The following is a 21,013-nucleotide window of genomic DNA, read 5'->3' as shown; positions in this document are numbered from 1 at the left end:
GAGTTCAAGCCCCAGGGCTGGCACCAAAGAAAATAAAATCTCTGCACTCCTAAGTTTCAATCAGAATGGCAGTCGTGAAGAAACAACGAAGGCTGGCGAGAGGGGAAGGGAGGCTCACACACTAAAAACAAAACTGCTGGGCTGGGTATGTGGCCTAGTGGTAGAGTGCTCGCCTAGCATGCATGAAGCCCTGGGTTCGAGTCTCAGCACCACATATACAGAAAATGGCCAGAAGTGGCGCTGTGGCTCAGGTGGCAGAGTGCTAGCCTTGAGCAAAAAGAAGCCAGGGGCAGTGCTCAGGCCCTGAGTCCAAGGCCCAGGACTGGAAGAAAAAAAAAAAAAACCCAACCCCGCCTTTGACCCCCCAGTACCCCTCCTGAGCACACATCCAAAGGGGGCACCCGTGTGTAAACCCCTGTTTCTGCAGCTGTTCACGAGAACCTGCCGGAGGAGTCAGCCTCGGTGCCCGGTGGACCGACACCCGCACAGGTGCCTGGGGAGTCCTGACGGCCGCCGGGCTTCCATCCGGGCCGGAAGCCCTCGGGCTCCAGGGGGGACACTGCGGCTGAAGGTGGCCTCGCGGCGGAGGGCCGCCCGGGACCCGGGCTGGACGGCCATCCTGGCCGGGGCTTTCTGCCCGGGGCGGGAGGCTGGGGTGGCCCTGCCGGGTCTCCCGGAAGCCGCGGGCCTCCCCGAAGGGCCGGCCCCGGGCGCCCCAAAGCGCCCCGGCTCCCGAGGCCAAAAGGAAGCTCGGGCTGGAAAGGGAAGTGCAGTGCGCCTAGCGGGCGCCGCCGGCAGCCCCGCCCCGGGCCCCTCCCGAGCCCCACCCCGCGGTTCTGGGCGCCCCTGCCCCGGGGCGGGGGGGGGGGGGGGGCGTCCAAACCGCCCCGAGGACCTGGAGGAGTTCCGGGACCCGGCGCCCGCCCCGCGTGCGGCTCCAGCCAATGGGCGAGCGCGGCGACGCCTCATTTGCATGTGGGCGCGCCGTGGCCAATAGGCGGGCGCGAGGGCGCTATATTTGCATGGAGGCGCGGCGCGGCCAATAGGCGGCGGCGAGGCGGCGCGGCGCGGCGGCGCACTCGAGCATGGCCGCGGCCGCGGCGGGAGGAGCTCCGGGCCCGGCCCCCGGCCCCGCCAGGCCCGCGCCCGCCGCCCGCAACCCGCCGCCCGCGCCGCGGAGGCGCGGGGACTCGCGGCGCCGCCAGGCCGCGCTCTTCTTCCTCAACAACATCTCCCTGGACGGGCGGCCGCCGAGCCTGGGCCTCCGGGGCGAGAAGCCCCCGCCGCCGCCGCCCCTGCCGCCGCCGCCGCCGCCGCCGCCCCCCGCCGAGCCCCGCGAGCCGCCCGCCGAGCCCCGCGAGCCGCCCGCCCCGCCGCCCGCGCCCCAGGGCCTGCTCAGCCCCACCGCGGCGCCCGCCAGCCTCGGCCTGGAGGGGCAGCGCCCGAGGTGAGTGGTCCGGGGAGGAGGCGGGGCGGCCCGCGCCGGGCGGGCCGGTGACCGGAGCGCCGCGGGGCCCATCGGCCCGGTGCTGGGGCGGACGGGCCTGGGTCCCACCTGCCCCCGGGGTCGGGGCGCCGGGCGCGGCCGACCCGGGTGCGGGAGTCAGGGTGGCGCGGGGCGGCCCCCAGACTGGGGCAGGGGCGACCCGGACGGTCAGTCCGGGACACCGAGGTGAGGTCTGGGCCTCTGGACGCGAGTTCGGGCCTCCTGTACCTGTGTACCCCAAACCCAGGGCCCTGCCCGCCTCCACGGGGGGTCCGCTCCGCCCTTCTCAGAGCCCTCCGCCCCTGGCCGGGCCTCCCCTCCCACCACCCTACTTGTGGTTTCTTTGCCCCTGTCACCTTGCTGAATCCTGGCCCTCCACCTGGCCCCTCCCCGGGCCCGGTTCATCTCCGGAAGCCCTTCGGCCTTGCACAGGGCACCGCCCTCAGCTCCATCCCCTGTCCAGATGGCCCTAGCAGCCAGGCGCCCCGTGCCCTGCCCACCAGCGCGCTCCCTCAGCTCACACTGAGGCTGCCACGGATCTTGTGCTGGACGCAAGGCAGCCCCTGCTGTGGGCTCTGCCCGGGGAGCCCGCGAGGGATGAGGGCCACACTGGGGTGTGCTGGGCTGGTGGCCACCCTAGCTCCTTGTGCCTACCTGGAGGTCATTGCTGGCCCCCAGGCCAGTCACAGCCGTGCGGTTTCTTGGAGGTCTTAGATAGGGAAGGGTGAGCCCAGAATGGAGTCTGAGATTCTGACCTCAGATCCCGCCTGTTTCCCAGTGGCCAGAGGATGGCTCTGAACTTGCTGAGGTCACCAGTCTGACCTACCTGGCACCTGGCCAAAAGGGGTGCCTGCTGGATTCCCCCACCGCCCTGAGGAGCCTTAGAAGAGCCACCTGGGGTCAAGGGCACTTGGTGTGCACAGCCCCTTCGGACAGAGACAGAGCTGTTCACTGCCGGGCCGCAGCATGGCCCTCCAAGGCCCCGAGGGAGGCCGCCAGGCACAGCCGGGCTCGGAGCTGAGCCCTCTCTTCCTCAGTCCCATGAGTGCACAGAGCAGGTGTATTACGTCCCTTAGCAAAGAGCCCTGGCACCGCTGTGTGCGCAGAGACCAGCAGGCCTCCTGTCGTTTGGAGTGAGAGGGTGTGAGGGGCGGGGCCAGTGTGACCACATCATGTTGCGTCACCTTTATGAGGAGGTATGCGCCTACTTCCCTGGGGTGTGCGGGGAGGGGGGGGGGCTCTTGGCCGTTCTTCAGGTCCCCGGAGTGTCTCCTTCGTCTCGTGGCCTGCCTTCCTCCGCTGCTGGTGTGGGTGCCCCCCCCCACTTGTCCTTGGGCTCTGCTGCCCAGTTGGTCGCTGCCCTGTTGCGCTTCCTCGATGGGCACAGGCCCTTAGGAAGAGGGCTGCCCCGCTGTGCTCCAGCCTGCGGCTGCGGAATCCCAACAGCACGGATGTTAGGAAGAGGGCTGCCCCTCTGTGCTCCAGCCTCCCGCTGTGGAATCCCAACAGCACGGATGTTAGGAGAGGAAGAGAACGCCGAACTTCCCGGAGATTATGCCTGAGGACTGCTCTGAGCAAACTCTGGCCTCCATTCCCCGTTCCACTGGTCAGTAGTGCTGTGATCTTTTTTTTTTTTTTTGCCAGTCCTGGGGCTTGAACTCAGGGCCTGAGCACTGTCCCTGGGTTTTTTTTTTTTTTCTTTTTTCTTTTTGCTCCAGGCTAGCACTCTACCTCTTGAGCCACAGCGCCCCTTCTGGCCGTTTTCTGTATATGTGGTGCTGGGGAATGGAACCCAGGGCTTCATGTATACGAGGCGAGCACTCTACCACTAGGCCACATTCCCAGCCCCTAGGGCTGTGATCTTGAGACTGGAAAGGCCTCTCTAAAGAACCAATGGGTTCACACGTAGCACTTTGAGTCCGTTGACACCAGGGGTTCAGTGAGACCCATAGCAGCACTCTGCAGCCTGGGGCCCCTCCTTCTCTGCCAAGCCAGTGGGGGAAATGAGAACCCTTGTTGTGTCACACAACGATTTCTGATGTCATCTTAATACGATGACACCCCGGAGCACACTGAGCTCAGGTGAGTCTGGAGACTGCAGCGGCGAAGCGCCACAAAGGTGGCAACCACGTGCTCCCCAGCTGTGGAGACCAGCGTCGGGGCGTGGTCCGTGGGCGCCTTCCTGCCTCTGCGAGCTCCCGCTGGCTGCGGGCACCCCGTGGCTTGTGCTGCGCTGCTCCTCCCTCGTGTGTCTCTGCCACCTCGTCTTGTGAGGATGCAGCCGTCACCCTCTCCTTCTCCTGTTTCCAGCGCGTGCCCCAGTCGTAGCTTCTGGAGTTAGGACCTTGGGGGTGTCTTTCCGGGGGCACTGGTTCATCACACAGCACTGTTGCTCCCGTACTTCTTAGTGCCAGTGTGCTAGTAAAGGGAAAAGGTGGCCCCGCAGGTGAAAGGACTTGCTCTTGGCTGTCGGGTGCGTCCAGCAGATCCCCGGTGCAGCTTGAGGCCCAGGGGTCTCTGTGCTGCTCATCTGGAGCAAAGTCCAGAGTCAGCGCGAAGTCACCTGGCGCCCAGCGTCTGTCTGGGCGGAGCCGGGTGCAGCCTTGCGCCAGCACTTTGCTTACAATGCGGATGGGCCTCGTTGCCCTCTGTCTGGAAACCGCTAAGGTGGCCGGCGAAGGCTGGACCCCGGGGCGGCAGCGCACAGGCCCTGCTCCCGGCCCTCGTGTCCTTTCCCCTTGTGGACCTGCAGGACCCCCAGGCCTCTGCTGACCTGCGCTGGCTTCCCTGCTCTGGGTGCGAGTGCCCTGAAGGCCGTGACAGCCAGGCATGATGCTCGGGCTGGACTCGGAGCACAGGGTGTCACGCAAGTCCTGTCCAGGCCTGCCTGGCCCAGGATGCTGCGCTGCCCCCAGGGCTAGTCTGGGGCCGCGGGCCAGCGAGGGGCAGGCTGAGAGCACCCCCCCCCCCCCCGCCTTCACCGCGGGTGTTTCAACAGCGCCCTCGTGTGGCTTCCGGCAGGTGACTCCACCCCACGCCTGCATGGCCGGGGTCACCTTTTGTAGTCCTCAGCCTATGAGGAAAGACTGCCGGGCCTCTGCTGGCTCTGGTGACCGGGCGAGGAGGCCGCCCCTAGGCGGCTAAGGTGAAGGGCCCTCGTGTGGCCTGGTCAGGGAGGCGCCGTCAGCAGCAGGGGCCGCGGGGGACGTCAGGCCAGGCCAGCTGCCCAGCCTTCTGCGCCGAGAGGCGTTGGGTCCACTCGCTGGACCTGTTATTCTGGTGGGGTATGTGGAACTCAGGTACGGCCCGTGCCCTGGCCCCGGCACCCACCCCACGCGCCACCCCTGCCCCTGCGGTGCCCTCCCGCCCTCCTCCACGTGGCCTCCGGCCCCTGTTCCCCCCTTCCCAGCTGTGTGACCCTAGGCCACTTGCTGAATGGCTCCGTGCCGCGGCTCCCCCCCCCAAGCTGAGTGGGAGCAGTGCCCACCTGGTCGAATTGTGGGATAGAGTTCAACAGAAAATGCTCCCCAGGAAGGAGAGCGAAGCCACAGGGGAAGCGATCTGCGCACCATCTGGGGACAGATTGTGTGAGCCGCTGAGAAGAGCACCGCGTCCCTAGAGTGACCAGGACACAGTGGCGCCAGGCTCCGCCGCAGCCGCAAATGAGGCCCCGGGCGGGCAGGGAATTAGAGGTGCGCCTGGAGCACGCCAGGCTGGCCGTCCCCAGGAGGGACCTCAAAAACACAGCTGCCCCCTCCCAGGAGGGACCTCAGGACAGACTGCCCCAACCCTCAGAGAGGGACCCCACGACACAGACTCCCCCCCACAGAGAGGGACCCCACGACACAGACTCCCCCCCACAGAGAGGGACCCCACGACACAGACTCCCCCCCACAGAGAGGGACCCCACGACACAGACTCCCCCCCACAGAGAGGGACCCCACGACACAGACTCCCCCCAACCCTCAGAGAGGGACCCCATGACAGACTCCCCCCCACTCAGAGAGGGACCCCATGACAGACTCCCCCCCACTCAGAGAGGGACCCCACGACACAGACTCCCCCCAACCCTCAGAGAGGGACCCCACGACACAGACTCCCCCAACCCTCAGAGAGGGACCCCACAACACAGACTCCCCCCCACAGAGAGGGACCCCACGACACAGACTCCCCCCCACAGAGAGGGACCCCACGACACAGACTCCCCCCCACACTCAGGGACCCCACGACACAGACTCCCCCCCCTCAGAGAGGGACCCCACAACAGACTCCCCCCACTCAGAGAGGGACCCCACGACACAGACTACCCCCCCTACTCAGAGAGGGACCCCACGACCAGACTCGGGCCTGTCTCCGCCACAGCCGGTTGGCGTCAGGTGGGTGTTAGGAGTGTGCGTGCGGCAGTGTGTGCGTTGCCTCCTGGAACGGCTGCCCGGGACTGCAGCCCGCAGCTCTGCTCGCCAGGTTCCTAAGAGGTCCTTGGGCCGATGGCTCTGACTCCACGCGCCCGTGGCTGGGCTCTGACTCCACGCGCCCGTGGCTGGGCTCTGACTCCACGCGCCCGTGGCTGGGCTCTGACTCCACGCGCCCGTGGCTGGGCTCTGACTCCGCGCGCCCGTGGCTGGGCTCTGACTCCACGCGCCCGTGGCTGGGCTCTGACTCCGCGCGCCCGTGGCTGGGCTCTGACTCCACGCGCCCGTGGCTGGGCTCTGACTCCACGCACCCGTGGCTGGGCTCTGACTCCACGCGCCCGTGGCTGGTCTCCACACCCCCGGCGGCCCCCGCTCCGCACCTCCTCCAGAGCAGAGAGGGCCCAGCGCAGTAGCACATGGCCGCACCTCCCCCCACCGCCACCACCCGCACCCGTGCCGGCCACCACCCGCACCCGCGCCGGCCACCACCCGCACCCGCGCCGGCCACCACCCGCACCCGCGCCAGCCACCCGCGCCAGCCACCACCCGCACCCGCACCCGCGCCGGCCACCACCCGCACCCGCGCCCGCACCCGCGCCGACCAGCACCCGCACCCGCGCCCGCACCCGCGCCGGCCACCACCCGCACCCGCACCCGCACCCGCGCCGGCCACCACCCGCACCCGCGCCGGCCACCACCCGCACCCGCACCCGCACCCGCGCCGGCCACCACCCGCACCCGCACCCGCACCCGCACCCGCACCCGCACCCGCGCCCGCGCCGGCCACCACCCGCACCCACGCCGGCCACCACCCGCACCCGCGCCGGCCACCACCCGCACCCGCACCCGCGCCGGCCACCACCCGCACCCGCGCCCGCCACCACCCGCACCCGCGCCGGCCACCACCCGCACCCGCACCCGCGCCGGCCACCACCCGCACCCGCACCCGCGCCGGCCACCACCCGCACCCGCGCCCGCCACCACCCGCACCCGCGCCGGCCACCACCCGCACCCGCACCGGCCACCACCCGCACCCGCGCCCGCCACCACCCGCACCCACACCAGCCACTCCTGGCCCCCCACTGGCCTCACCGGTGGCGTGGCTTTCCTAAAACAGCAAGGTCACAGCGTTGGCCCCTTCCCCGGCGTTCTGAACTCGGGGCCACCTTGTGTGTCTTGGCTCTGGCCGGGTACAGGGAAAGGCAGGAAGCTTGGCAGTCTCCGCCCCCGGCTCTGCCCGCACAGCCTTGCGGCCTCGCCCATGGGCCCCACCTGAGCCCCTCTCCGCGTGGGGCGGGGGGGACACGGCTCGCTCCTGCGCTTACAGCGGCCAGTGCCAGGTCCTGGGCGGGGTCCTCCGCGTGGCTCGTCCCGGGGGTCTTCACTTCCTGGGGCCCACCCCGAGTACCTCTGTGGCTCGGGGGGCAGGAGTCTCCCTGCCGATGGAGGGGTGGCCTTGGTGATTCCGAGCAGGCCCGCACGGTGCTCCGCCTCTCCCGGGGTCAGGGGTGACACGGAGGTGGGGGGCGTCCAGGGCAGGCGCACGCTTGGCATGCGTGAGGTCCTGGCGTGGGTCCTCAGTACTGGACGGGGGGGGGGGGGCGGGAGGAAAGGGCTGGAGCTCTGCGCTGTGGGACCCTCCTTGTCACGTGACTCACGCTGACCTGGGTGCCAGGGTCACTGCAGGGTCACTGCAGGGTCACTGGCCTCCTCCGGGGCTGCTGTTCTGTGTTGTTTTGCCTTTCGTTGAGGATGTGTGCCTGGGCTGAGGGAGGGAGGATGGAGTAGAGGCACCGCCGTCCAGGCCCTGGTGGGGCCGCGCTGGCCGCGGCAGGGAGTGTGCCGTCCTCCTGCCCCCGTGGGCGGCCTCAGCACCGGCTGTCACGCCTCTGTCCCCCAGCGGGACTGTGGCTCGGCTGCTTGGGCAGCTCTCAGCCTGGGAGCAGCAGATTCTCCTGGCTTCCCCGGCAGGACCTTGGCCGCAGACCGGCACAGGACCCCAGGGTGGCCCGGAGCCCCTACTGTGGAGGGGGGCTGCCTCGGGGCCCCTGCTGTGGACGGGGGCTGCCTCGGGGCCCCTGCTGTGGAGGGGGCTGCCCTGGGCAGCTGTGTCCAGGAAGCTCAGTGGTGCGGGCGGTCCTGACACAGTTCTTCCTCGCAGGAGACGGATCACCTCCCAGCGCTGCTCCCTGGAATTTCTAGAAGATGCAGTGGGCTGCGCCTCCGTACAGAGGTACGAACCCCACACCCCAGGCCCTGTCCTCTAATATCCCCCCACCCCCCAGGCCTAGGACTACCTGCTTTTGTACCTTGCAGAACCAAGCATGCATCCGGGTCCCCAAGACACAAAGGCCTGAAGAAAACACACTTCATCAAAAATATGAGGCAGTATGACACAAGGAACAGCAGGTAACAGCACACAGCCGGCCTGGGGCTGCGGCGGGGTACCCTCTGAGCCTTTGGGTGCAGGCTGGGTCCCTGGGAGCCAGCCCCCACCGCCACGGCCCACCCCGTCCCTGGGGGTCCTGTGCTCTCTGGCGGAGAGGAGGCCTGACCTCAGGGCCGTCGGCTGCCTGGGGGTGCACGAGGCCTCCGGGCCCATGGGCGGGGCGGGGGCTGGGGAACCGGTGGGCCCGGGCACCCGAGCAGTGTCCCGGGCCCGGATCCATGCCGGACAGAGTTGCTGGCCCGCCCTGACCCTCACGGCCCCGCAGGATCGTGCTCATCTGTGCCAAGCGCTCCCTGTGTGCCGCCTTCTCCGTGCTGCCCTATGGGGAAGGCCTGCGGATCAGGTACGTGCTTACGCAGGCACGCACCGGGCAGCAGCCGAAGGTGGGATGGGTGCAGCGCGGGCCGGGGGGCTGGGGGGGCGGGGGGCCGGGAGGGGGCGGCCTGTGTCTAGCTCTGGGGCAGCACCCCACCCGCCGCAGGGCCAGGAGCCGGCCGCGTCTGCACAGCTGCCGTATCCGGGTCACCCCGAGTGTTCCTGCCGCTCGGAAGACACACTTGCCAGCCCCTGTGGCCAGTCCCGGCCCTGTGACCTGAGTGTAACTCAGGCAAGGAAATGGCTGTCCGGATGGGATGGCAGGAGGCATGGGAGGGGGCCTGGGTTAGGGAAACACCGGGCCTCAAGGTCCCGGCCCGCTGCTGGGTGTGGCCGCCGGTGAAGGGTTAGACACCAGGAAGCAGATTCGGGCACAAGTGCAGGTAGGTGCTGGGAGATGCCCCGGAGCTGTCGGGCAGGGGTGTCTGGACGGAGCAGGCGTGAGGCGCGCTCGTGCCCTTCACACGCCCGCCATGGGCTGTGCGTGCTTCGCAGAGCGGGCGGTCAGGCCGAGCCGCCGGAGCGGGGCTCCCGCGCGGGCCTGGCTCCTCCAGCCTGGGGCGGCGGGGCTGCAGCACCCTCGCCCTCCCGTGCTTGCAGTGACCTCAGGGTGGACGGCCAGAAGCAGAGGCATCCGTCCGGCGGCGTCTCCGTGTCTTCCGAGATGGTCTTTGAGTTGGAAGGCGTGGAGCTGGGAGCCGATGGCAAGGCAAGCGGCCAGGGGCGGCCGGTGGGGCGGCGCGTGGGAGCCGGGCTGCGCGGGGGCCCCACACCCCTGCAGGAGGCCCGCCGCACGGAGAGAGCCCCGCGAGGCCACCAGCCTGTGCCGGCCCTGCCCCGCGCCCCCTGCGCCTGAGCCCCCCTTGGGGCTGTTGACCCCAGTGGGGGTGGGAAGCTGGTGTGCGTGCAGTGTTGAGTGGGGGGCGGGGCGGGGCTCTCCCAGCCCCCTCCCCCCCAGCACGCAGCGCGTCCTCCATGGCTGTGCCGCCCGCCGGGCCTTGTGCGGCCCCAGGGAAGCAGAGCTTGCTGGTTGCTTTTCCAGGTTGTGTCTTACGCAAAGTTCCTGTACCCCACCAATGCCCTGGTCACACACAAGAGTGACAGCCACAGCCTGCCGCCACAGCCTCGGCCCAGCATTCCCCGGGCTCCCCCCGGGGCCAGACACAAGCCTGCCCCCGCCCAGTCAGCACCAGCCAGCACCGAACTAGGTACTCCCCGAGCCGTCCCAGGACCGCGAGGCCGCGGACACACAGAGCCGGCTCCGCCCAGAGGGGCCTGGCAGGACGTTTCTCTGTTCACCCAGCCCTGGGCCCCTGGGCAGGGAGGACCAGGGGCCCCAGGAGCTGTGCCGCCATGCCTCCCCTCCTCCCTCGGTGCTAGAGAGGCCCCGCAGGTGAGGAACTGCATCTGCTTGCAGGAGGTGACGGAGGAGACGTGCTGGAGTACAACCCCAACCTCCTGGACGACCCGCAGTGGCCCTGTGGGAAGCACAAGAGGGTGCTCATCTTCGCCTCCCACATGGTGCGCGCCCTCCACCTGGCCTGCGGGCCCCGCCCTGCCGCTGCCCAAGGAGTGGGGTACAGCAAGGCCTGTCCCCACCCACATGAGCAGCAGCAGGGCAGAGCCAAGCTGGGCACCCTGCCTGAGGCCCTCGGTGCCTTGTGGCCTAGGCCTCCCCACCAAGGACACAGATGGGACTCTGAGCCCCTGTGTCCTCAGAGATCTGGGTGTGCCTCCTGTCCCGGGCTGAGGGGATCTGCCTCTGAGATGCCAGCCCCCCTTACCCACGTCCTCCCATTGCAGACCACCGTGATTGAGTACGTGAAGCCTGCAGACCTCAAGAAGGACATGAATGAAACCTTTAAGGAGAAGTTCCCTCACATCAAGCTGACGCTGAGCAAGATCAGGAGGTGAGGAGGAGCCAGGCAGAGGCCCGGGCTGGGCCCTGGAGCTGAGCTGCCCCGCACTGCTGGGCATGGAACTCCAGGCCTCCGGCTTGCTAGACACCTACCTGCTCTGCCACCTGAGCCACGCTGGCCTTTAGCTCTTTTTCAGTTAGGGTTTCCCGTTCTGGCTCTGGTTGGCCTAGACCCACAAACCCTGTACCCAGGGACTTTGTGTGCAGCCTCTGACCCGGAGACGGCTTCCCCCCCATCCCCCACAGCTTGAAGCGGGAAATGCGGCACCTGTCGGAGGAGTGCAGCCTGGAGCCCGCGACGGTGGCCATGGCCTACGTGTACTTCGAGAAGCTCGTGCTGCAGGGCAAGCTCAACAAGCAGAACCGCAAGCTGTGCGCCGGCGCCTGCGTGCTGCTGGCCGCCAAAATCAGCAGCGACCTCCGCAAGAGCGAAGTGAAGCAGCTCATCGACGTGAGTGCAGGGGCTCTGCCCGGGGCACGGACGTCCCGGAGGGGGACCGGGCGTCAAGGTGGCTAACTTGCTGCTCCTTTCTCCTGCACTGCAGAAGCTGGAGGAAAGATTCCGGCTCAACAGGCGAGATCTCATCGGGTTTGAGTTCACCGTCCTGGTGGCTTTGGAACTGGCCCTTTACCTCCCCGAGAACCAAGTGTTACCTCACTACAGACGCCTCTCCCAGCAGTTCTAGCCCGGGGCCCTCAGCAGGGAGGGAAGCCCCGCCCACACCCAGTCACAGCCCGCACCGGCATCTTCATCTTCGTTTCCTGGAGAGGGATGTCGCCTTCATTCCAAAGCTCCCAGCCCCTCCAAGAGCACTGAGAATTTTCCTGGCATGAACACGTGGGCTCCACTGAGACCAACCTGTCACCAGGACCTCTGGTTTATATTGCTGGCATGGTGGTGAGTCCCGGGTTCCAGTTTGGCTTTCTCACTTTGCCTTGACTTTGCAAACCACCTGGCCAGGATGGACCTGCCGTCCAGACAATAGGAACACACTGATGTTGCCAGGCTTGACAATGGAAAGATCCAGCTTGGATATCTCCTTATAAATGTGGCGTTTCTTGGCATCCATGCCCCGCTCCCCACCTCTATCTGAGCAAGCTCCTACCAGGGCTCCCCACATGAGCACAGTAGCCCCGGTATTGGATTAAGCCACCAAGACCTTACTCCTAGTCTATTCTGGTCTCTCCTCGCTTGGACATCGGTTCCAGCTTCACGTCACTGTGAAATCCCGCGTGGGCTCTGCAGACAGCCCACCTCACGCTAGGACCCACCTCTGCCTCCTGCCAGAAAACGCTGCTGCCTTCAGGAAAACGACTCGGCTCTTAATTACCCTAAGCAATACTGCAACGAGGGGGGAAGAAAACCTATTTATTATTTAGGATTTGGTTCTCTGGGTCTCCAAGGGAACAAACCCTGGTTTAGGTCTGCTGGAGGTGTGCCGGACACCTCCCATCGCCAAACCAGGCTCATGCTGCAGCCCTGGGTGGTCGCACACCCGGGCAGACTGGCCACGCCCCCGTCCTCGCGCCCCTCCCCTCGGCAGGGTCCACAGGTCCCCCCAGGGTTTTTCCATGCAGATCAGCCTCGCCGCTGAGCCAAGCTGTCTTCCTCACAAACCAGGCTGGCACAGCAGGCTGTGGAGGCATGGGCCCTTGTGCTCCTGTACAGGGGAGATGGTTCTGCCGCACACAGCCCTTGGCAGAGGCACCCATCCTCACTTCAGCCCAGAGCACACAGGAAGGGCACAGTGAGACACATGGGCCCTCACTCTTAAGTCAAAGACCGTCCGAGAACCACAGCATGCCCAGAACACACCCTGCCCTGGGAAAAGCAGTCCAGCCACCAGAACACAGGGCCACTCCACCACAGGAACTGCAGGATGGCTTCCTAAACTCTGCTGTAGCCAACAACCTGCCCCCAGGGGAACCATGTCTCCTTAGGACGGATAACTAGTGTACAGTAGTGACGTGTGTGGTAGCATTTAGTCATTTGCCAAGCTGGTGTTTGAAACCCTGCTTCCCTTGTCCTTCTAAACAGCCAAGAACGGCCTCTGTGGTACCCGAGAGCTGCTACAATAAAGCCAGTACTTAACCAAATGACATCTGAACCTGCAATCCTCCAGACCAAGAGCAGTGTCCATGGTAGCCCTTCCTCAGCACCCAGCAATGGTTGTAGATGTTTGTGAGTGAGCAAGTATCTGACCTCAAAACGCTTGACCCTTTTGTCAGATTGTTTTCATATGGATGTGTTTCTTAAAGTAAAATCTTGTTTTGCATTATGTGACAATTTGTCTCTTTTCAGCAGAGCGCCATCCCCATTTCTGGCCCCACAGGAGTTATGTCCCATTCACACACAGAAGGAACAAGTTTATCACTTTTATTTATGACAAATACTCCACACTCCCAATTTCCAGCTCTTAGAAGTTCCTACAAGGGAAAAACAATACTCGTCATGTTTCTGGGGAAGTCCCAGGCCACTGTGCCCAAAAGTGAGGACCCCCCCCCCACTTACTTTGAGACAATGCCATCGCACTTGGCCAGTCGGAGAATGGAATCATCTGACTCACCCTTTAAAGAAGTAAAGGGAAAGTCCTGAATATTCCCACCAGGGCTGACGGGTCCCACGGACCGGTCAGCTCACATTTCTACCACACCAGCGAGTCTGGGCAGCCACCAATAAGTTCCTAGTCAAAAGCAGGGCCACCCCAAGAGAAAGCAGCAAGACTCCTCTGCCTACACCCCATTCCAGCCTGAGGAAGGCGTAACACACCCAAAGTTCAAATGCCCAAACCCAGTGGTCCAGGAGGTAACAGGGAAAACTCACCATCCTGCGAATGGCCCCGCAGATGCCATATGTCTTAAACTGGCCGTTAAACCTGCCTGTGACCCTGTCGACCTACACAAGAGATTGGAAAACCACTCAGTGGGGCGCCCTTCGCGCTCCCCTGTGGCTGGCATGAAGGTGCCCAGGCCCAAGCTCCCCAGCTCACCTCGGCCACGTTTATCTGGATGGACGCGTGGTCCTTCGCACCGATGATGCGGTTGCTGGCGGAGCTAAGGAGAGGAAGGCGCGGTGAGCAGGGAGGGCCGCGGCGGGCGGGGGGGGGGAGGAGGGGGACAGGAGGGGGGCGGCACTCACCACTTCCGCGGCACGTACAGGTCCACGAACTCGCCGGCGTCGTTCTGCATGTTGAAGCCGCACCTGCGAAATCACCGCGTGGCGCCATGAGTCCAACCAGGCCGCACTCCCGGCCCAGACACCAGCCACCCCACCCCACCCCGCGGCCCGGCGGAGCCCACGCGGCCCGGCCCGGCCCAGCCCGGCCCAGACACCGGGCCCCCGGCACGGCGGACCCCACGCGGCCCGGCCCAGACACCAGGCCCCAGGCACGGCGGACCCCACGCGGCCCGGCCCAGACACCGGGCCCCCGGCACGGCGGACCCCACGCGGCCCGGCCCAGACACCGGGCCCCAGGCACGGCGGACCCCACGCGGCCCGGCCCGGCCCAGACACCGGGCCCCAGGCACGGCGGACCCCACGCCGCCCGGCCCGGCCCGGCCTCCCCCAAGCCCAGGCCGCGCGGCCGACCTGCTGCTGCCGCCGGGACGAGCGCGAGCACAGAAAGGAAGTCGCGAGTCTCCCGGCAGCGCCTTCGGCGGGCGGGGGCGGGGCTTCGGCGCTCGCTTCCGGGTCGCGCGGGCGCGCCGAGCCTGCGCCTTGCGTCCGTTCCGGTTTCCCCCCCCGACGCGACTCTGCTTCCGCTTCCGGCGCGGGGGGCCCGTGCGGCGGCCGCGCGTCGTCGGGGCCGGCTCCGCCCGGCTCGCCCCGCGCCTCGGCGGCGCCGGGACCCTCCGGCCGCCCCGCGCCGGACCCGCCTTCCCGCGGCAGCCGCGGGCGGGCCCGGGCTCGGGGGAGGAGGCCGCGATCGGAGGCTGCGGTTCAAAGCCTGCCCGGCGGCCACGTCCGCGCCTGCCCTTCTGCACTCCACCGTCTGAAGCGGGAAGCGGGGCCGGGGCTCGAGGGGTAGAGAGCCCCACTGCGGCAGCCCGCGAGCTCGAGGACAGCCGAGGTCCAGCCAAGACCCACACGAGAAAGGGAGGAGGAAACCCCCAGACTGGCCTGGGAAGCCGGCGCGGGGCAGAGCGCCTGCCTCGCGCGCGTGAGGCCCCGGGTTCGAGTCCGCAGCACCCCATACACAGAAAAGGCCGCAAGTGGCCGAGTGCTAGCCTGGAGCACCGAGAGGCCCAGGGACAGGGCCCAGGCCCTGAGTTCAAACCCCAGGACTGGCAAGTAAACGAACACTCCCAGAGTGGAGGTAGCACCCACCCTCAGCGCATCTGGGAGTAGGCAGAGGGGTCAGTCTCCATGGATCTAGCCCCGCCCTGACCAGGGCCTGATCAGAGTCTGGGCTCCCTTCTCATCCCCTGTTGAGAGTTCTCTAGAACCATCTTGTCTTCCTTCCACAGACCTGCTTGTCGTTGAGCCTCCGTGTGCCTCTGTCATCTTCCTACCCATAGCACTCACCTGTGGCCCTGCGCTTAGTAGGCTCACAAGACACTGAGTGCACTAGAAGCCCTCACACCCTGAATGAGTTGTCCTCAGTTTATCTGAGGCCTGGAGGAGCCGAGATTGAAGTTCCGTCCCCCACCCCCACCCCCACCCCTTCCCATGCCTGCGAGGCAGTGTCTGCCGATGTTGATGCTTCGGAAGTGAGATCACTGGAGCCGCTGCCCTGGGCCCTCGGGAAGGTCGTTCTGTTCCCGCAGGTCCTGAGGCATGTGGTCTTTCCAGAAATGCCAGTGGATGTTAGAGATGACTTGTTTATGTTTGTGGTTGGGGATCTGCAGCCTGCCTGGTTGTGTCTCTCTGAGTTCACCCAGAAAACCACAGTCTGCTCTAATCTAAATGTACCAAATGTAACTAGGCATCCTATACGTATGTCTAATTTGTTTGATATAAAATTTTAAAACCCTCACAGATCCAAGGAACTTTGTTAACTGCAAGACAAAAGACAGGAAAAAAAATACACCAAGGCTCCTTTTTCAAAATCAGTGATAAAGAGAACATTACAACAGAGCACCGGTAGCTCACGCCTGTAGTGCTAGCGTCTCAGGAGGCTGAGATCTGAGGATCAGGATTCAAAGCCAGCCCAGGCTTTGGGGCTTGAACTCAGGGCCTGAGCACTGTCCCTGAACTTCTTTTTGCTCAAGGCTAGCACTCTACCACTTGAGCCACTGCACCACCTCTGGCTTTTTCCATATATGTAGTGCTAAGGAATGGAACCCAGAGCTTCATGTATGTAAGGCAAGCACTCTACTCCTAGGCCATATTCCCAGCCCTCCTGTGAGACTCTTATCCCCAGTTAACTACCAAAACAGACTGAAGCTGGGCACCAGTGGCTCACACCTATAATCCTACCTACTCAGGAGGCTGACATCTGAGGATCATGGTTCAAAGCCAGCTGGGGCAGGAAAGTCCATGAGACTTCTTATCTCCAATTAGCCATCAAGAAGAAAGAAGTGAAAATGTGGCTTAAGCGGTAGAACCCCAGCCTTAATAAAAAAGCTAAAGGACAGCATCCCAGTTCTTGAGTTCAAGCCCAGTACCAACACACATATATGCATATATATATCACATATATATAGGATATATATATAAATATCAGTGGAGAAATTGAACCTAGAGGCTGGGGATATGGCCTAGTGGCAAGAGAGCTTGCCTCGTATACATGAGGCCCTGGGTTCGATTCCCCAGCACCACATATACAGAAAATGGCCAGAAGTGGCACTGTGGCTCGAGTGGCAGAGTGCAAGCCTTGAGCAAAAAGAAGCCAGGGACAGTGCTCAGGCCCTGAGTCCAAGCCCCAGGACTGGCCAAAAAAAAGAAATTGAACCTAGAAACCAATGCCATTTCCAGTAGCCCTGCAAGAGGAATGCTTGAGGGTGGTGTCTGACAGTATATGGGAAATGTGCTCTGTAAACAGCGGCACTGTGATGAGAGCATGCAGGAAGCCTGGTACACGGAGCAGCGTGTCTCCCTGTGACTTAGGAAAGTCACCGGTTCCCTCCCGTGTTTGCAGCGTCTCCAGCCCAGCCCAAGCCCAGGCTTTGTAGAAAACGCCACGCTGCTTCTAAGGTTTACGTGAGCTCACTGAGAAGACCTGTGGCATCACACCCCAGGTCCCAACACAGCCTCCACCACAGGGCTTCCAGGGATCCACAGGGAGGGCCCCCTCCCCCACACCCCCAGCATTGCCCGCCGTGGACACTAGGGGGCCTCTGAGAGCCACACTGGCAGAAGGGCAGGGCCAGCACCTCCTGGAGGGACTCTGGGTGGGAAGGAACCAGAGGCCTAGTGGGGAGCTCGTGGAGCTGGAGGCCCGAGGACTCGACGGTCCTTTCACACAGGCTTTCGAAATCCAGAGCCCCCAGGCAGCCCTCCGGGCTGAGACCCACAGCGGCCTCGGCAGGGTGGCTGAGTGCCCCGTGTCCCCCACTGCACCCGCCAGGAGCCCTGTGTGCCCCCACCGCCAGAACCGCAGGGTCACGGCTGGCTGGGCAGCTCTGCCTCTGCAGCCACGCACCCCAGGAGAGACTGGGGAGCTCGCGGCTGTCACGGGGCCTCCCACGCCCGGGTTGTCTGCCTCAGACGGGTTGACACGTATGCACAGGTCAGAAAAGGCGCTCAGAAGGCCTTCAGGGTGCCCGTGTTCACCATAACTACCATCACCACCATTGCAACCACTGTCACCATCGTCCAACCCCCCCAGCCCCTCCCACCACCATCGCTACACCACCATCGCTGCGGTCACACCCAACACCATTACCACCCTGATCGCCACTGTCACAATCACCACCACCACCATCATTGAAACCATCACAGTCACCACCACCACCACACACCAGCACCATCGCCATCATCACCACCGCTTCTGCCATCATTATGAGTATCACTCCCATCACAGTCGCCATCACCACTATTATAACCACTACTAACCAACATAACCCCCATTGTCGTCACAATAACCACGACCACCGCCACCATAAGTAAGACCCAAACTCATGTGGCTAGATTACATCGTGGCTGAGAACTCCGGAAGCCTTATTGTGCCGGCTCCAATCCTGTAAGGCCTCCGTTCCGGCTGGCTGTGTACGGTGGTCGCCGCTCCGTCCCCTGCTTCTGGGGTAAGCTGAGGCTTTCGTTGGGTGGAGGTGCAGCCTTCGGGGAAGCCATCTCCTCCACAGGGCGGCTGGTTCTGGGCCAACCTGAAATGAACGGTGCGCAGAAAGGAACGGGACACGGAAATCCTCTTTCCCTGCCGGGATCCAGGATCAGGATAACTGATGAGAGGGCCAGGGGACTGGACAGGCCGCCTGCTGGGAGCTGCAGCTCCTCCCCCAGAGCCCGCCGGAGAAGGCTTAGGCCGTCCCTGTGGGGGGGGGGCGCCCTCCAAGGACTCGGTGAGGCCCCACTGGGCAGCGCTGGGAGCGTCCAGCCCCACCGGCGGAGCCACAGCCTCGGGAGCCCAAGGAGGCGCTGGGCCTGCTCTCATTCCCGCTGCTCCCCACTCCCTTCTGCCTTCTATTCCAGCAGGTTTGCTTCGTGTCCTCCAGGCTCTGGGCTGCTCCAACCCTGAGCACCCAGGAGGCGGCTCTCCCTGCAGACCCCGCCGGACGCCGGCCAGGCCCTGAGGGGCCACCTGCGGCCCGCCTGGCTCCCTAGAGCCCGGTCTTCCTCCTTCCCAGGCTCTCGGCGGGGAGCGTGCCCGGCACCAGCTTGGGTGGCCTCGGGAACAGCGCCCAGAGCCCACCACCCCACGCTGAGTTGGAGAGGGCTGCGGAGGAGAGAGCCCTGCCCCCCACGGCCCAGCCCGCAGCCTCGGGGAGACACCCGCCCGCTGGGGGTGCCGTAGCTGCCTGAGCACGCCGCAGGGCAGGCCGGGGCTGGCTGGCTCGGAAAGCCAGGTGGGTGGGGCGACGAGACCCGAATTCTTGCCCCTGCGCGGTGAGTCGCCCGGGCTTGCCTCCCTCAGAGAGCCTGGCTCCCCCACGCCCCGGCCCCACCCAGACCTGTCTGTAGCTCCAGGGCCCGGAATGTTCCAAGACCCAGGACAAGCCCCAGGGACTAGCCAACCAGAAGGTGCCACGGCCCCTCCCCCTCCCGAGCTGCACCCCCTTGCGAGCACCCACCCGTGGGCCGCCAGGGTCCCCGAGACCACATCCTGCAGGTCCAGAAGGGCGTCCCCAGAGCCCCCCCCCCCCCGTGCCTCTCAGACGGGCTCCTGTGGGCGCCTTGCCCGTTCCTCCGGGGCCCCGTGACGACAAAACTTGCACAGCGGACTCCCACAACTCCCCCGGCCCTGCCGAGGGGTGGGCTTGAGCCGGGGTCAGGCCCGGGCTGGGTCTGCTTCCCAGCAGGCCCCGCGCGTAGCCGGCTCTGCCCCGGGCATCCGCTCGGGTCCTCGGGTGCGTGTCCAGTGCTCACCACGCCAGGGCCCGCGTGCGCTGCGGGGCCACCCTCCCAGACCTCGCCCCGAGGGAGGGTGCGCGCTGCCGGCCCTGCTGCCACGCCTGCAGGGCACCTCCCGCCGGACAGGCCGCCGGGCCTGCGGGAGAGCTCTGGCTTGCTCGGTGCTCCGAGGGGGCCCGGAGCCTGGCACACGAGAGGCCAGCCCGCTGACACGGCTCCCCGGGCCTCGGCCAGCCCTGCAGCCTCGGGAGAGGTGCCAGGCCCGGGAACGGGGGACTCCGCACCCCTCCCCCGGGCCCCCAGGCCCCCGGGCCTCCACCTGGGCGGGCAGGGGTGGGGACTCGGAACATTCCGGGCAGAGGTAGCCCACAGTCTGCTCTGGTCCTGGTGTTCGGGCTCGGCTGGAGCGTCAGGCGGGGAGCCGAGGCTGGGGTCTTGTCCTGGACGCCTCGGGGGGCTTGGCTGCGCGGCAGGGCACGTGTCCCGCGCGAGGCCCGGCCCGCAGGCTCAGGCACGACCGGCCCCCGGGCCCCGCGGGCAGTGGTAGGGGGAGGCGGAGCCAGCTGGCACCTGGCGTCGGGGCACCTGGGGTCGGACGGCTGCGTCCAGCAGGCCTGTGCGTCCTGTCCGGTCTGCCTCTGGCCTGTGCGAGGGGGTCACGGGGGCAGCAGAGCGACCCACCGGGCAGCACGCCCGGGAGGAGACGAGGGGGAGGCTGCGGAGCCGTGGCTGCCCGCGGCAGCCAGTGGCCGGGGCCTGGCCTCCGTGGAGGCCCTGCGCGGGCTGCCGGGGCCACCAACGCGGTGACGGGGGGACCTGCGCTCCGCGCGGCCCTGTCACCCTCCACAGACGGCAGGCGCCTCCGAGCCCCTCTGTTTACATTCCCCGGAAATGCTTCCCCAGAGGAGCCGCAGGACAAATATTTTGTTAAAGCTGAAACTTGGGGCAAGCGGAGGCCAGCGCGGGGCCCCCGCCACGGCCGCTGTCCCGCCGGCCAGCCCACCTGCTCCGCCCCGGGCTCCGAGTCGGCCAGGGCTAAGCTGGAAGGTGCCTGGCCTGGTCAGCAGGGGATGCGGGCCACGGGGCCCACCCCAGACGGGCAGCTCCCCGCCTGAACCGGGCCACCCGGGTTCCTTCCAGATCTTCCTCCGGCTTGGGCAGCCTTGAACCTGCTCTGTGAGCACGGGGACAGTGGATGGAAGGGCGGGCTGTCCTGCGGTAGCTGGACGCCCCTGTCGGGTCTCCTTCCCAGGACCGGAAGGGACAGAGGCGACCATTCTGCTAAGACACACAGGGAGAGTCGGGCGTGGCTCCGGGCCCTGGGGAGCCCCGCTCTGGGCTGAGTCCAGGCACGAAGCTCCATGAGACTCTCTGCCCTTCACTAGCAATAAAGCCGGACTGGAGGTGTGGCTCAAGCGGTAGAGTACCAGCCGTGAACAAAAACGCTGAGCAAGAGCACGGAGCCCTGGACTCAAGCCCGAGTACCGGCGCCAGCAATCAGAGTCCTCTGTGGGCAGAGAGGAGCCTGTGTCTTTCTGTGGCCCGCGGTGGGGGGGCGTGGGCAGGTGCGGTCCCTGCCCCTTCCTGGCTAGAGACACTTGGTGGTGGTTGCACTGTAGGAGCTTCCAGGGGATCACTGGCCATGCGGGGCGGCCTCCTGGGGAGAGCGGCCCCTCGCCCCGGATTCTCTGGGCGCGCCAGCGGGCGTGAGGTCAGGGCTGCGCCGTGCTAGCGGGCGCCGGCTACGGCAGATGCCAGCTCCGGGGCTGGGGTTCCCAGGTCGTGACCTAATGGCGGATGTGGGCTAGCCCGGCCCCGCAAGGTCAGGGTGCAGAGCGTGGTGAGAAAGGCTTGGACACAGGCCAGAGGCTGCCCAGGCCACTGGGCCCAGGCGGAGGCTGGA

At 66.0% G+C, this 21,013-nt stretch overlaps 3 protein-coding genes and 1 long non-coding RNA gene across 4 annotated transcripts; 2 read left to right on the top strand and 2 right to left on the bottom strand.

Annotated features, from left to right (window-relative positions):
- Window positions 1-1,082: 1,082 nt before the first annotated feature.
- Window positions 1,083-12,921, top strand: LOC125353946 (CDK5 and ABL1 enzyme substrate 2). The gene is made up of 10 exons (XM_048349704.1): window positions 1,083-1,447; window positions 8,060-8,131; window positions 8,215-8,307; window positions 8,613-8,690; window positions 9,323-9,431; window positions 9,765-9,930; window positions 10,140-10,243; window positions 10,526-10,632; window positions 10,887-11,091; window positions 11,186-12,921. The coding sequence occupies exons 1-10, from the start codon at window positions 1,086-1,088 to the stop codon at window positions 11,324-11,326; spliced, it is 1,437 nt and encodes a 478-aa protein (XP_048205661.1). The 5' UTR covers window positions 1,083-1,085; the 3' UTR covers window positions 11,327-12,921.
- Window positions 2,274-3,443, bottom strand: LOC125353948. Its single transcript, XR_007211379.1, has 3 exons — window positions 3,433-3,443; window positions 3,213-3,219; window positions 2,274-2,395 (listed from the first exon to the last, which is right to left on the bottom strand). It is a non-coding gene; the product is annotated as an uncharacterized LOC125353948 (long non-coding RNA).
- An 82-nt stretch (window positions 12,922-13,003) lies between the features above and the next one.
- LOC125353947 (40S ribosomal protein S21) lies at window positions 13,004-14,344 on the bottom strand. Its single transcript, XM_048349705.1, has 6 exons — window positions 14,230-14,344; window positions 13,780-13,842; window positions 13,631-13,694; window positions 13,465-13,536; window positions 13,153-13,208; window positions 13,004-13,067 (listed from the first exon to the last, which is right to left on the bottom strand). The coding sequence occupies exons 2-6, from the start codon at window positions 13,827-13,829 to the stop codon at window positions 13,058-13,060; spliced, it is 252 nt and encodes an 83-aa protein (XP_048205662.1). The 5' UTR covers window positions 13,830-13,842; window positions 14,230-14,344; the 3' UTR covers window positions 13,004-13,057.
- On the top strand, window positions 13,828-17,636 carry LOC125353778 (basic proline-rich protein-like). Its single transcript, XM_048349432.1, has 4 exons — window positions 13,828-13,855; window positions 13,898-14,800; window positions 16,891-17,311; window positions 17,411-17,636. Exons 1-4 carry the CDS (start codon window positions 13,828-13,830, stop codon window positions 17,634-17,636), a joined length of 1,578 nt encoding a protein of 525 aa, XP_048205389.1.
- The last annotated feature ends 3,377 nt before the right edge of the window (window positions 17,637-21,013 follow it).

Source organism: Perognathus longimembris, chromosome 6 (assembly GCF_023159225.1).
Source record: "Perognathus longimembris pacificus isolate PPM17 chromosome 6, ASM2315922v1, whole genome shotgun sequence".
In the NCBI taxonomy this organism is placed as follows: domain Eukaryota; kingdom Metazoa; phylum Chordata; class Mammalia; order Rodentia; family Heteromyidae; genus Perognathus; species Perognathus longimembris.
The sequence above is the reverse complement of the archived record's forward strand: the minus strand, read 5'-3'. Positions and strand labels throughout refer to the sequence as shown.

Excerpts from the sequence above, each read along its gene's own strand:
- LOC125353946 (XM_048349704.1), top strand. The coding sequence starts at position 1,086 with ATGGCCGCGGCCGCGGCGGGAGGAGCTCCGGGCCCGGCCCCCGGCCCC. Across the intron at positions 8,132-8,214 it reads GGCTGCGCCTCCGTACAGAG|AACCAAGCATGCATCCGGGT; the intron begins GTACGAACCCCA and ends TGTACCTTGCAG. Across the intron at positions 10,633-10,886 it reads ACGCTGAGCAAGATCAGGAG|CTTGAAGCGGGAAATGCGGC; the intron begins GTGAGGAGGAGC and ends CATCCCCCACAG.
- LOC125353778 (XM_048349432.1), top strand. The coding sequence starts at position 13,828 with ATGTTGAAGCCGCACCTGCGAAATCACC. Across the intron at positions 13,856-13,897 it reads GCCGCACCTGCGAAATCACC|ACACCAGCCACCCCACCCCA; the intron begins GCGTGGCGCCAT and ends CTCCCGGCCCAG. Across the intron at positions 14,801-16,890 it reads AGAGCGCCTGCCTCGCGCGC|CATTGCCCGCCGTGGACACT; the intron begins GTGAGGCCCCGG and ends CCACACCCCCAG.
- LOC125353947 (XM_048349705.1), bottom strand. The coding sequence starts at position 13,829 with ATGCAGAACGACGCCGGCGAGTTCGTGGACCTGTACGTGCCGCGGAAG. Across the intron at positions 13,695-13,779 it reads CTGTACGTGCCGCGGAAGTG|CTCCGCCAGCAACCGCATCA; the intron begins GTGAGTGCCGCC and ends TCCTCTCCTTAG. Across the intron at positions 13,537-13,630 it reads TCCAGATAAACGTGGCCGAG|GTCGACAGGGTCACAGGCAG; the intron begins GTGAGCTGGGGA and ends TCTCTTGTGTAG.